At 37.4% G+C, this 14,658-nt stretch overlaps 1 protein-coding gene across 1 annotated transcript in view; it reads left to right on the top strand.

Moving 5' to 3' along the window:
• Window positions 1-14,658, top strand: part of HELB (DNA helicase B) — a 39,267-nt gene that overhangs the window by 13,921 nt on the left and 10,688 nt on the right. Inside the window, exons 5-11 of the mRNA XM_006147295.3 lie at window positions 1,486-1,660; window positions 3,434-3,575; window positions 5,833-5,987; window positions 9,259-9,340; window positions 9,714-9,773; window positions 11,181-11,409; window positions 12,656-12,799. Coding sequence (XP_006147357.1) covers window positions 1,486-1,660; window positions 3,434-3,575; window positions 5,833-5,987; window positions 9,259-9,340; window positions 9,714-9,773; window positions 11,181-11,409; window positions 12,656-12,799 — 987 coding nt within the window. The remainder of the gene's footprint in view (window positions 1-1,485; window positions 1,661-3,433; window positions 3,576-5,832; window positions 5,988-9,258; window positions 9,341-9,713; window positions 9,774-11,180; window positions 11,410-12,655; window positions 12,800-14,658) is intronic.

Here is a 14,658-nt window from a genome sequence, read left to right on the forward strand (position 1 = left end):
AGCTTTTTTTGTAGTTTTTTTTTTTTTTTCTTTTTCCCATGATGTTTCATGTCCAATTAGTCTGAAGGATTGAATTAGGAGGGGGAGAGTCCAGAGAAAGATCATTGCCGAGTTTCATCTTGTGTGTTAACTCTGATCAATTGGTAGTATCTTAATATGTGGTCAGGATGTTGAGAAGACATTTCTGAAGCCATGTCCAGGCTTAGGAGCGTGTAGGACTGCAAGAGTACTGATGTGGCCTTTGTGCCACTTACTTATGACCTTTGGACTGGGGCTGCCAGATTTAGTGGATAAAAATGTGAATCATTTTTAGTATATGAGCCAAATCTTTCATGGGCAGATTTATACTAAAAAGCCATTTAGTGTGTGTCCAAAGCTCAAATGTAACGGGGTCTCCCATATTTATTAGGCAATCTCATCTTGGGCTAGGTAGGGGGGAACCTGGCTACAAAGCTATTGGAGGGATTGAGGTGCTCATAGAGGGAATCTGTATTGAGATGGTAGAAGTAGAAACACAGAGAAAAGTGTCAGTCTCTTCCTTTCTAAAATAATTAAAGAAAGAAAACAATGAGAGGGGACTCCAAATGCTCCGTTGTAAGATAAGTCCACTGAGACAGGAGGTTTCGTTGAAGAGAACCAGTGCATTTGGGTGACAAGAAGGAATGAAAACTTTAAATAAATAAGACATATCAAAACTCATTTTAGCAGGAAAATTAAATAAAGCTATGACAGGATACTTTAAAAATTGGTATGGACATTTATGTCTATACTTATGACATAGAAACATTTCTGGAATGATAGATGTTAAAATGTTTAACATTCTCTGAGTGCAGTTTTACAACTAGTTTTGTTCCTCATTTATGTTTGAAATATAGTAAATGGTACTACCACTGTAAAAAATAATTTTGTGAGTTGTTTGGTGGTGGTGGTGATGATAGTGGCCTCCGAAACATTGTGGAGATAAGGAAGTTTAAAGTACTTGAAAGATAAAGTACTTGAAATATAATTTTGTTGAGAAGACAGCCCATTATTTCCAGAATGGAGTAAGGTGGTTGGGAGAAAAGGAAAGTTGAAGTCATTGGAATCTCAAATGTCAATAGAAGGTTTTTTGGGGAATAGAAAAGAATAGAGAACGTTCTCTGGTGAACAGTGGTGACAGAAGTGCTGAGGTTTCTTTCAGTGAAATAGTGCTCTGTGTGAAGCTTATTAAGTTAAACTCTGTGTGAAACTTATTAAATTAAATTAATGCTCCTCATTTGGAAGCAGTTTCTTGAACTACTGATCTTTGTTTTTAGGTTTATTTGATTTATCTTTTCTGAATAGTCATCCCTAAAACTTTTGTGTTTTTTTATTCCTTTATTCCTTTTGCTGTGTTTCTCCACTCTCCTGTAATTTAAGAGTTTTACCTTAAAAGAACTTGCTGTTACTTTTGTGTGTGTATAAAGTGTGTAAACTGACTTTAGAAATACCATACTTTGATTTTAGGTCAATTATAGCTTCTATTTGTGGAACAAAATGGAAACCAAAGGCAGGCCGTGGAAGTTTTCTTCAGTTAGAGTTCTGGTTGTGGATGAAGGGAGTTTGGTGTCTGTAGGAATCTTCAAGTCGGTTTTAAATTTATTGCGTGAGCACTCCAAACTTTCTAAGCTCATTATCCTTGGTAAGTTAAAATATTATTGGAATTCTTACATTTAGCTCCAAGCATCATGGTTAGTAGGTTATTTACATCAGTTCATTGAACCATTTTCGAATGGTGGCAAGCCAGTTGTCAGAGCCTGAACCAAAGCTGCACTGGCTTATTCTGACCACTCTCCTCATCCACTTTGGTGTTTGTTTGTTTGTTTTGTTTATTTTTGATTGATTGATTTTTTTCCCCTTTTGGCTAGGATACTGGCTAGTTAGGATGTAAATAAAGTAGAGTTATAAAGTGTTAGTTCTAGTCACCTAAATCATGGCTATTAAAATGGTAAAAATCTGAGTAAGTTAGGATATATATAATTTAGAAATAGTAAAAAATCTGAATTATAGAATATTTAAAAGTAATTTTATTATTCTAAGGTGGTAATTCAAATTAGACCTCGTCAACCTCTTAGGTCAGTAGTCGCCAAACTTAGGGACTGACCTGTAGAAGACAATCGTTCCACAGATGGAGTGGGGGTTAGTCCCAGGATGACCTAAGCACACCACATCCACTGTGCATCCCACTCCACCTTACAGTATATCCTGGAACCATCAGGTAACAATGGGGTTTGTCCTCCCATGAGAATCCACTACTACTGCTGATCCAGCAGGAGTGGATCCCAGGCAGCAATGTGAATGATGGGGAGTGGCTGCAAACACAAACCAAGCTTCCCTGGTTCATGTGCTGCCCACCCCTCCAGTGCATGGAAGAGGAGTGGCTGGCCGGGGGTGGGGGAGGCATGAACTGGTACCCCTTTCTTGAGTCCTTCCAATTCTAATAAGGTTCACTTAAATTGTATTAGGTTGTAGTGATCTGCAGACTATAATGATTTAATGGAGAACAAATAAAAAGTGCAGTTTGAAAATTAAATTGTATATAAATACTATTTTTCTGAGATTTGAGGATATTTTATAAGCACTTGATTTCATTAATGGCTTAAGTATTCTCTCCATTTCCACTCAGTACACAGTTTTTTCTTATCTCTAGGATTTACTTTCCATTTGTTTCAAGACAGAAATATTTTTTAACAGAGCAGAATATTATCACTAGGTTGCTGGAATTTATTATCAAATGCATTTGTTTATATTTTTATTTTTAAGGCCATAGATTGTTCCATGTTCTATAAACAGGATCAAATGACTAAATACTAGCTATATATATATATTTTAACATGTTACCTGAAATATATGCCTCTCCATAGTTTATAAAAAGTGCAGTTTAGATTTTTGTTACCTTAATGTGTTATCACCATTTTTTATATCTTATATGTTTAATTTGATTTTTTATTGTTGTTAAATATTTTTAAACACTTCGTAATCTTTAAATTTTTTATTTATTTATTTATTTTTCAATTTTGTTCTATGGTGTGTTTGCTCACTGGAGAGAGAAAGAGACAGAGAGAGGAAAAGTGAGGAAACACCTCTGGGGAGATGGCCATGCCGCAGTCTCTTCCCCTCCATTCTCCTCTTGGGATTTTGGGCATACATGCACACATGCCTGGAGTATTTTTCAAGCTGCTGGATCCAAACTTGAATCATACGGTAGGCCATGCGAGATCCAGCTACCTTAACCTCCACACCACCTGCTTGCCCTCTTTAATAATTTTAGACAAAGATTTCTTTTTTCCTTTGAGTAATTCTTTATAATTGCAGCATGTTTCAATGGGGAGAAATAAAGATAATTTCTAAAGTTTAGGATCACAGTTACCTAAAAACCTACTGTAATTTTGTTGTTGTTGTTGTTCCTTTTTAGGTGATATTAGACAATTACCCAGTATTGAACCTGGAAACTTGCTGAAAGATCTTTTTGAAACTCTTAAAGCAAGAAAATATGCTGTTGAGCTAAAGACAAATCATAGAGCAGAATCCCAGCTAATTGTGGATAATGCTACAAGGTATAATTTAAATGAGATTTTGTATTCTCTCTCTGTTTATTAGAAATAAAAGGTAAAAACAGTTAAGTTCTTAATTGGAATGCTTTAGTACAACATTTTAAGCAACCTTTTTCTATTTTTCAAACATACACCTTGGCTTCACAACTAGGAAAACAGAGCTAATATATTTCACTACTGGTGTGGCATAATTTATTACTGGAATTTAAGAATGCATGTGTTTTCCTCATTTAAAAAGTATATGCAGGCTGAGCATCTCTATCTGGAAAAACCCAAATCCTAAATGCTCATGGTCTAAAACTCTCTAAGCACTGAGGTGGTGACACAAGTGCATGTAATGGTCACAGTCAAAATAATGTAATAGATGTTGTATAAAATTACTTGCAGGCTAGGTGTATAAGGTGTATATGAAACATATATGAATTCAGTCTGCCCAAGTTAAGGGTATAGGCAATATTACAAAATCCAATAAAATACAAAATACTAAGCATTTCTGGTCCTAAGCATTTTCAATAAGGGATAATTAGCCTGTATATGAATTAAAGTTGCCTTAAACTTAGACATTGGAAAAATGGCAAGGGGAACAGAGCCTCAGAAATTAGTTCATTTGTAATTAAGGGAGAACAAGGAGGGAAATCCTTACTATTGTGGAATAAGCCCAAAGCAAAAAAAAAAAAAAAGAAATGCATTTCACTCTGAGGTGAATCTCGTAGGCACCCATTGCATATTATTCCCCCTGAAATGGAGAGAATTCCCTAGACTTTGCATAAACATCTGGAATAGTCTTCTGCAGGCTCAGGTATTTGGTTTCTCCGTAATCCATTGATCAGAAAAACAATTGTTACTATTTTATGACATTTATTTTGATATTAAAATGTATACCTTTAATTAGATCGTGCAGTACTAAGACACATTTATTCATTAGGCCAAATTTTACATTTGTTTTTGACTCTTTTTTTTTTTTACAAAATGTTTTTTGTCCTTGAATAGCTCCTTGTTTAGATGTCAGCAGGACCTAGAACATTCTAAACCCACTTTCTCTACCTTGGGCAGGATAGTGGAAGAAGAGAAGGAGCTGACAGGAATAGGGTAGATGATGTGCATTCACATTGAGACATTATAAAAATTAATGGCATTAAATGTGTAATATTCTCTTCCTTTAATCGTGCTTCTACCTAAAAGCCACCTTATTTTTGGTAATAATTAGTTATGTTAAAGTGCAAAGAACTTGGAAGGATCTAAAGTATATTAGACTTCTGAGAACTCCAGTCTCAGGACTGTTTCAGTAGCTCTTTCAGTATCACTTGGCCTGAGACTGCGCTTCCTTCACGAGGCGAGCTGTGCGCCTTTCATCGTTTTGTCATAGTCCTCGTTGGCAAACGCTTACTGACTGTGGAAGACTCCTGTGGGATAACTGAGAAGCTCCCCAAGATACCAGCATGCCGCATGATGGGTCAGAAGCTAACTACGACATTCGTCAAGATTCTTTGGAACCCAGAAACTAACTATGGGTTATTTCCAACAAGGACAGCCTCATTTCTTCTCCTTTTCTTCCTTTCAACTCTTGTTTGGGAAAGTTTGAAAGTCACAGTAGGGTCTCATCAGTCCAGATAAGCAAGCAGAAACTGTTAGGACAATGTATCCAGTCTGTTTTTCTGATATGATATGCTAGTCTTGGAAAATACAAGAATGAAAGAAGGATGAGGAGGCCCTCGATGCAAATAGATGTTGATAGTCAGTTTTCAGTTGAGAAAATGGGAGCATGTATGATACAGAAGAAAGAGGAGTGTGAAAAGTACATATGGAAAAGGCCCCAGTGAGTCCAAATTATGTAATGAAAGTAAAAAGAAGTGCAGAGACAAATGGCCCAGATTTGTCTTCCTGTTCCCGCTTTCTGCCTCTGTGGCCTTGGGCTCTATACCTGACTGAGCCTCACACTGCTTACTGGTCAGATGGGGAATAAAACCTACTTCGTGTGGTTCTTTCATGGTCTACAGATGAGTCGGTCAAGTTTTCAGAATGGTGTTCAGTAAATCCTCCAGTCCTTTTTTCTGACGCTTTTAGTTTGCTAAATTTGCCATAGTTTTATAGTCATCGAATTCTATTTTAAATCTCATTTACAGTTAATAATGCATATCCGCGTGGTGGCCTTTTCTCTCTCTCTATTATTTATTAAGAAATATTAATTAGCTTCGATCATATATGAAGACCATTTGTGAATGATAATGCTCTTGATGTACATATTTTTTCTTTATCCAAGAATCTCAAGACGCCAGTTTCCAGAATTTGATGCAGAACTAAGTATCTCTGATAATCCTACATTCCCCATCTCAATTCAAGATAAGAAATTTATTTTTGTCAGACTCCCTGAAGAGGATACCAGTTCTCAGTTATCTAAAAATTATCATCACTCTTGTAAGTGTAAATGTCTGTGACATGTAGAATTAATTATTTAAGTTTTATCATACAGCTATTAAATGACTAGTTATGCTTTTATTTGATGGTAAAGATAAATATTGCTAGTAAAAATGAAGCACAGAAATAAATATAGTAACTTAATGAATTATCAAAAGCAGATTACCCTGGAATTTTGTAATGAAATAGGCTTTCGATACATAGTAAGGATTCAGTAAATATTTGTTGAGTTAATAAATGGATTTAGTTTGATTTTTGTTTAAAATAAGGCAAAATCTCCGTAATCCAAGAGAAAGCAAATCTTAATGAAGTGTTTCTTTCAGAGCAATTTGAAAAGCAAATATTTTTGTTTTTGGGAAAAGGTTATAGCTTTCAAAGTTTCAAGAAGGGTGAGGGCGTCTATTAGTTATGAAATGCTATAGAAATGCTAGTTTTTTGATAAATAACCAATATTATTAAATTAGGTACTGCAAATGAATTTATTCAAATAGATAAAACCTTTTTGATATTTATTTGCTTTATGCACTCATTTAGCAGATTTAGAGAAATAATATAATGGTTTATTATTCAAAATCAAACTAGTAAAGATTGAAGATTGTTATTGAGGATTTCTTGTGGTTGCCACAGTTCTCAGAGGTGTATCCTCCCACCTCACTACTCTTACTCTGTATGAGAAATTGAAAGACATTCCACTGGATCTGTAAGCCTCTCTCCTTTTGTGTATATCAGCAGTCTTACTTCACCTAGGTTAATGATCATTTATGTTACAACTTTCTTTTTTTAATAGCTGGAGGGCATGTGTGCTTGCCAGGAGAGAGAGAGAGAGAGAGACGGAGGGAGGAAGAGAGGGAGGGGGAGAAATCACCCTTCCATGGGCATGGTCATACTGCAGTCCCTTCTCCATTTCTTCATCCCGTGGGGCTTCGGGGCATGTGTGTATATGAGCTCCAGGAGTGTTTTCAGGCTGCTAGGGCCAGAGTTCAAATACGTTGGTTATGTGGAATCTAGCTTCTTTAACTACTAGGCTATGGCACTGACCCATAGTATTCTATTAAAAATAAACAAATAAATAGGATTACATAATATATCACAATTTAGGGTTTTTTAAATAATAGAAATAATTTCTATTTACTAAAAATAAGTCAAGTGATGCATACATTTTTGAAGTAGTAAGCTTACTTTCTTTTCTTTCCCTCAAGAAAACCCCATAAAGGCTACATGCATAGTACCAGCTTAGTATTTATTTTTAATACAACCATATTACATTCATATACACATATGTATTATTTACATTTTACATATATTATGAACTGTATATTGTTTTATGATTTTTTATTAACTGTATTGTAATTAATACCCAGTATTTATTCTCACAACAGCTTAGTTAATAGAGGGTACTGTAACAGATGAAGAAAATGAGACTTGGACACTAAGTAGATCTCTTTACCACTCCTCTTGGATCTGTCTAAAACAGTGTTGGTTTTATTTTTCATAGCCATGTATGTACATTAAGAAAAGACATGAGCCCATTTCACATTGGCTGCAGAACCTGGCGGATGCTGTTGATCTATCTTAATTAAAAGCATTTGCTGGAAAATTAGTCTCTTCTTTAAGGAAACTGAATAAATATTCCCTCAAGAAGCATACAATACTTTTTAAAATTAATAAGTAAGTTTTGAATAAATTATACCCATCATTGCAAATTACAAAGACCCAAGAAAGCATTCAGAGCTGGATAAAATTTCAGGGATGCTAAAATGTGAGTAAAATATATGGACTAGAATCAAATTCAGTGTACATGTTGATCTCCAAGGTAGGGAGAGAGTGAAAAAGCATGATATATAACCGCGTGGTTTTAGAATTGTAGAAGAAAACAGTATGGTAGGGATCTTTGGCAATTCCTGCCCTGGCAAACCAAGGGTTGGCAGAGGGTAAGCTGGGTCTCGGCTGTTTTTCTGTCTTTTTCTTCAATTTGCTGGGAGGCATGTGTACTCATGGCAGTGGTGAGAGAGAGAGACAGAGAGAGAGAGAGAGAGAGGGAGGACATGACCATTCTCCAAGGGGAATGGTCACGTCACAATCCCTTCTCTGTTTCTTCCTCCTTGTGGGTTTTGGGGCACACATGCACACATGTCCAGTGTGTTTTTCAAGCTGCTGGGTCTAGAACTTGAACTGCACAGTCAGCCCTGTGGGATCCAGCCATGTTAACCACCACTCCACTGACTGGCCCCCACTCTTGGCCATTTTGTAGGATAATCCTTCTTTCATCTGGAAAATGAAGGCCCTAAATTAGCAAGCAGCTAAGTTAGTCTTCTCAGATAAGGGCATCACAAGTTCTAGGCTTTTTCTTTCCCTCATGATTTCTGTACTAGTAGGGAGACAAAAAAGCCTGGGATGTATTTACCAGCATTTTTATATCTTTCTCTCATGAGAGATTTTTGTTGCTCTATACTATTGCCAAGGGAAGCCTCTTCTCAGTGTTCCAGTGTGAAAGTACACCTTACAGGTAGATGGGACCTGTCAGTCATCTGAGCTCTGAAGGAGGGAGGCAGGACACCCTGCTTCATTTGGGAAATTGCTTTTACTTCCATAAGCCTCGTGTTGACTTTCATAATATAGATGTAATCAGAGGTGAAGTTACTTAACATCCGGTAGGCCATGAGCACCACTGGCAGGATGCCACTACTGAGCCAGGCTGTCCTTTTAGTAGCTGAACCTCGGAGAGGGAAGGGGATGGCTGGGGGAGATGGGTGTTTGAGAGTTAGAGGAGTAGCTATTTTTTTTAAAGCTAATTCAGAAGTAACTCAATATTTGATATGTAACAGCTAAATATCAGCTCTAAATATGATAATATTTGCCTCACGTGGGTATTGTGACTATTGAGATAATATATAAAGTATATAAATTCTCAAAGACTTAAATTATTACCAGTAGTACCACTAAGACTGAAAAACAAAGTTTAGTACTTTTGCTCATTTCTCTAATTCACTTTTCATAAGCTGTCGGGATATTAATATTAGGCACTGTCCTGACCAGGGGCTGACCTCTCCTGGAGGGTGGCTGTCTGTAACTGTCTTTCCATCTCCTTTCCTATTGCTCTGGCTGGCGTAGGGCATGAGACCCATGTTCCTGAAGCAAACTTGCATTGTATCTGGTGACATGTTTTCCCAAGCTCCTTAGCAGGAATTCCAACTTAGTTTCTCTATAGAAAATATTATAATTTGCTGATTTTCTGGTTTTTTTTTTTTTTTTTGCCCTTTTGAACTATCAGATTTATATTCAGCAGTTAGAACTTTGTTACAAGAAGAGGATTTCAAAAGTGCAGAAACATCACAATTTATTGCATTTAGAAGGTAAAGCATTTACCATATTTTAATGTGCTCAATGTAGCTTTTAAATGTCATAACTTATTAATGTAGATTCCATTTGGATGGGATACTCTCATATTTCATCACTCCTAATTCTCTTTCTTATTTGGGGATAATTCTTTGTTAGATGTGGTAGAGGGTACTTTCTAAATAGGGTTCTTTCTATCAAATAGTTTATTTAGAAGCTCACAGGAAATCTGAATGGAACAAAAGTTTATATTAAGAGGAAAATTCTAAAGTACTCTTTCCTGAAGCAAGTTGTAGAAATTTTTTAGAGTCTGGCGTATCATAGTTATTGATAACATAAAGAAGCTCCAAACAGATATTAAGGTGTCCTTTGCATTTTCATGTGTTTCAGGCAAGACTGTGATTTAATCAACGACTGCTGTTGCAAGCACTACACAGGCCGCCTCAGCAAGTGAGCGTTTTAAAGAACTGACACTTTGGAGGACAGTCCTTGATTCACTGTTCTGTGTGCCTTGACAGTTGTCAGCTCTAGCCACATATTTAACCTCCTTTCCCCCATTTGTAATGTTTCAGTTTCTCTCCAATTAAATATAATGTGTATTTTTAGGGATTGGCTTTTTGGTAGTCAATATATTAAGAAAAAAAATAATAAATAAGAGGGCCAGCTGGTGTCATGGTGGTTAAGGCAGCTGGATCCTACAAGGCCAAAGGCATGGTTCAAGTCCTAGACCTGGAGTCTTGAGAAACATACGGGGTGCATGTGTGTATGTGGCCAAAACCCTGAAAAGAGAATGGAGAATGGATTTTGGTGTGGCTATCCCCCCTGCGGGGTCATTTCTCACTTTCTCTGTCTCTCCTCAGTGAGCACATGTGCCCTAGATTAAAAAAAAAAAAAAAAAGTGAGTTTCAGGTTCATCTCCCAGCTCCTATAGGCTAAGTGTGGGGAGTTCAGGCAAAATTTTGAAATTATAACGTGTATAGTACTTCTGAGAACTTTAGCAACAAGATGCCTACTGGGAGCACCTTAGTGAATGTCCATCAAAGAAATATGGTTATAGAAAAGTCACTCTTGATACCTAGGGAAAATGAATTCCTATCTCTTTCATTTTCTAGTACCTGTTGTTTATTAGTGGAGAAACACCAGAGATGTCTGAGATACAGGAGGAGCTCCTGTTTGCTGAGGAGAGATGAACTTAAAACTGTAGTGGGGAGTCTAACGAAGGGTATAGAGGCTTGGGCTGGGCCACACAGCGGGTCTGGCAACTGCAGTCTTGGGTTGTTTCCCTTTCCACATACGTCCAAGAAGGGAGGGTACTTAGAACATTTCCCTGATAGAGCTGTAGTAAGAATGAAATGAAGTAATATTCCTAAAGCACTTACCACAGTAACTGGCTTATCACCACCATTACTCAATTGGCTACTATTATTCTGACACAGTGTCTTAATTAGTATAATAGAAATATGTGTAAGTTCTTTAAGACAGGAAATGGAGTGGTGATAGGAGAGACTTAGAGAGAGGATGAATTTTCAAGGTCGAATCAATAAGATATTTGATAATGTTTAGAATATTGGGGGAATGAGAGACATCAGAATTTATGCCTACTTTCTTACCTGAGAAAATCTGGCTGGGAAATGTCACTGAATCTGAGGTGACACAAGAGAGTGGATGCAAACCATCAGATGACCATTTTGAGAACCTGATTTCTGGTTGACCTTTGGTGAAGGAAAATCGCGTAATGAGAGTGAGGAAATTATTCTGATAATTGGATGAGGTCTGAGTGGGAGTTAGTGTTTAAACAAAATGAGATTGCTGTTTTTTCCCCCCAAATTTTGATGACCTTTTCATTGTCTAACCCAGAGACCATCAGAACAGACTTGTGTTTGGAATTGGTGATAAAATCTGCTGTACAAAGAATGCATACCTCTCAGATTTACTCCCTGAAGATACCTCCAGCAGTCAGCAAAATAACGACCTAAACGCCAGCGGTGAGGACATTTGTGCTGCTCCTCATGATTTTGCTAAAAATAAGCATAATTTTGAAAGTGGTATTCGACTGTGCAATGGAGACATATTTTTTATTACAAAGGTAAGTGATAACAAATTTATGCCTGTTAACAAATTAGGGGTTTATATATTTTTAAGTTGTCCCAGGGTTGATTTAAAGTCTAATCATGCTAAAGTTGACATTCTGGTTCCATAATTTTTTGTTAAGGATTTCTGCATCATGTACATGAGGGATATTGGCTTATAGTATTTTAGTAATGTCTTCTCTGGTTTTGGCTTCATTAAAGAGTTGAGAAGTATTCTTTTCTGTAAGATGTTGTGAAGAAACATTTTTTAAACAAGTTGGATTTTTTTTTTTAAACAAGTTGGAAGTGCTTGAGTAACAAAAAAAAAAAAAACAAGAAATAAATGAGACACTTATATTTTACAAAGGAGCATTTCATTTGTTGCTTCTCAGATATAGAAACTATAAAAGTAGTTGCCTGGTGGCCCAGCCTCAGTGCATGTGCTAAGACCCAGTGCTCTGCAGGTTAGGACTACACGAGAGGCCTGGGTTCGATTCCTGGTCCAAAGTAAAGGCTGGGTGTGGTGACACATCCTGTAATCCTTGGCGGTTCAGGAGGGTGAGGTGGAGTTGTTTTTGTTTTTGTTTTTTTGCTCTGCCAGAGAGCATGTGCACTCACCAGAAAGAGACAGAGAAAGAGAGGGAGAAAGTGAGAAAGCATCCTCCTCACATACTGGGAATGGTCATGCCACAATAATTTCTTCTCCATTTCCAATTCCTTTTGGGATTTTTGGCATGCACAAACACCTGTCAGCCAGGTTTGTTTCTCAAGCTGATGGGCCCAGGACTTGAATTGTAGAGCAAGCCCTGTGGAATCCACCACTTTAATCACCATGCCACTGGCTGCTCCCCCCAACCTTTTTTTTAAATAGTTATATTTGTTTTTTATTGTGTACATAACTTACAATCTTCAAAAGCTGTTTATAAAGGTGAGCGCTTGTGAAGAATTTATGCAGACTTCTGTAGGCGATACAAGAAGTGTGTAAACCTTAGAATTAAAAAGACGACAAATAGACTAGGTTGTTTTCAGAGAGTCAAATGCAAGATAAATTTAAGCACTGAAAATTTGTACTTCTGTTTTGGAAAATATATGTGGATAGATTCAGTGTGAGCAAGTGTAGATTTCAAGCCTTTTTAAATTCTTCATTGCAATGAATATACTTATTTTACTTATGAGTATGCTTTATGTTCAACCCAAAGATAGAATATCTGCATTTGGTGCATATTTGAAGACAAACAAAATATTTCTTTGTTTTGATGACAGGACATTACCGATGTAACTTTTGCAAAGAGAAGATCATTGACCATTAATAATATGGCTGGCTTAGAGGTCACTGTGGATTTCAGGAAACTAATGCATTATGGTCGCATAAAACACGCGTGGGCAAGAACTATTCACACGTTTCAGGTAAGAGTGGGCTTTTCTAAAGCTTTTTTTCTATAGCTTCCCACATCATCAAGTACCTTGCATTATTTTCAAATTTTTGTTGCTTTTATTTTAATTTTTAACTTTTAAAATTTATTTATTCATTCTAATTTGACCAGAGAGGGACAGAATGAGACACAGAGAGAGAGAGACACGAGAAAGCAAGCTGCCAGGACCTGGACTCGAACTGTGATCAGCCATGTGGGAGTCCAGTGTCTTCAACTACCACGCTATCTTTTAGTTAGGAAACTGCTTCAAAGAAATTACTCCTTTTGCCCCCTTTGCTTTGGAGCTTTTTATTTTCTGGAACTAAGACATCATCCAAATGTCTCTCTTGTCTTACAATTTATTTTTTTTTTTGAGAAGTTTTTGCTATAGGGCCCGTGCGCTTGCCAGAAAAATGGAGAGAGACAGAGAGACAGAGAGCAAGAAATCACCCCCTCTGGGGGGGGGATGGCCACAATCCCTTCTCCTCCATTCTCCTCTTGGGATCTTGGGCATGCACGCACACGTGACTGGTGTGAATTTAAGCCACCGGGTCCGGTACTTGAACCATGGTCAGCTGCATGGGAGTCCAGCAACATAGCCATTACGCTAACTGCTGGTCCCCTTGTCTTACAATTTTAATAGTATGATTATCATGGGTCCTTTTGTCCCTTCATTTTAGTTTTAAAACATGTCACATTAAAATGTTATTTATACAGTATCTTCAAAAAGCCCATGGAAAATATGTATTATAAAGAAAGATTATGCATGGATTTCATAATTCTTTTTTGCTATGAAATAAATTCATGCTGTAATTCCATTTATCTTGGTTGCTGAATTCCTTGGCACCTACTTGAGTTTCGTACCTGGGGTACGTGTCTCACCTTTCTCAGAAGTGACTTCTGTCCTGAACTTGGTGTGTTATTTTCCCTATTCGTATGGAAATAGCATGTATGTAATTGTTTTCTGTGTTACCAAGGTTTGCATAAATAACTTCACTGTGTTTCTTTGCTTTTGTGACTGGCTTTTCTTATTGGCTTAACTTTATTACAATACAGTTTACATATGCACTTTAATTATAAAGTGGGATGAATTTTTACAAATGTATTCTCTCCCTTTGTCTTTGGAGGCAGCCACTTAAAAAAAAATCTTGAACTGATTTGGAAATAGTATTAGATTTATAGAAGTTGGAAAGATAGTACAGAGAGCTACCACATATCCTTTACCCAGCTTTCCTTAATGCTGACATTTGTGTAACCCCAGCATATTTGTCAAAGCTAAGAAATGACCATTTCTGGGACCAGCAGTTAGCGTAATGGCTATGTCGCTGGACTCCCACGTAGTCGACCGCAGTTCATGTCCCGGACCCGGTGGCTTAAAACTCATGCCGGGCGCGTGTGCGTACGTGCCCAAGATCCCCAGAGGAGAATGGAGGAGAAGGGATTGCGACGTGGCCATTCCCCCTGGGGGGGGGGTGATTTCTCGCTTTCTATCTCTCTATCTCTCTCTGTCTGTCTGGCGAGCGCACACGCCCTATAGCAAAAACCTCTCCAAAGAAAAAAAAAAAAAGAAATGACCATTTCTGTAATACTGTTAACTGAACAGATTCACCAGTTTTCCCACTAATGTCCCTTTTCCGTTCCAGGATCTAATCTAGGACATCATATTGGATTTAGTGCAACTTATTTTTAGACTTTGTTTTTTAGAGGTTTTTGCTATAGGGCGCATGCGCTCTCCAGACAGACAGAGAGAGACAGAGAGATAGAAAGCGAGAAATCACCCCCCTAGGGGGGATGGCCACGCCGCAATCCCTTCTCCTCCATTCTCCTCTCTGGATCTTGGGAACGCATGCACAT

The sequence above is a fragment of the Tupaia chinensis genome, unplaced genomic scaffold, assembly GCF_000334495.1.
Source record: "Tupaia chinensis unplaced genomic scaffold, TupChi_1.0 Scaffold000208_1, whole genome shotgun sequence".
Taxonomy (NCBI): domain Eukaryota; kingdom Metazoa; phylum Chordata; class Mammalia; order Scandentia; family Tupaiidae; genus Tupaia; species Tupaia belangeri.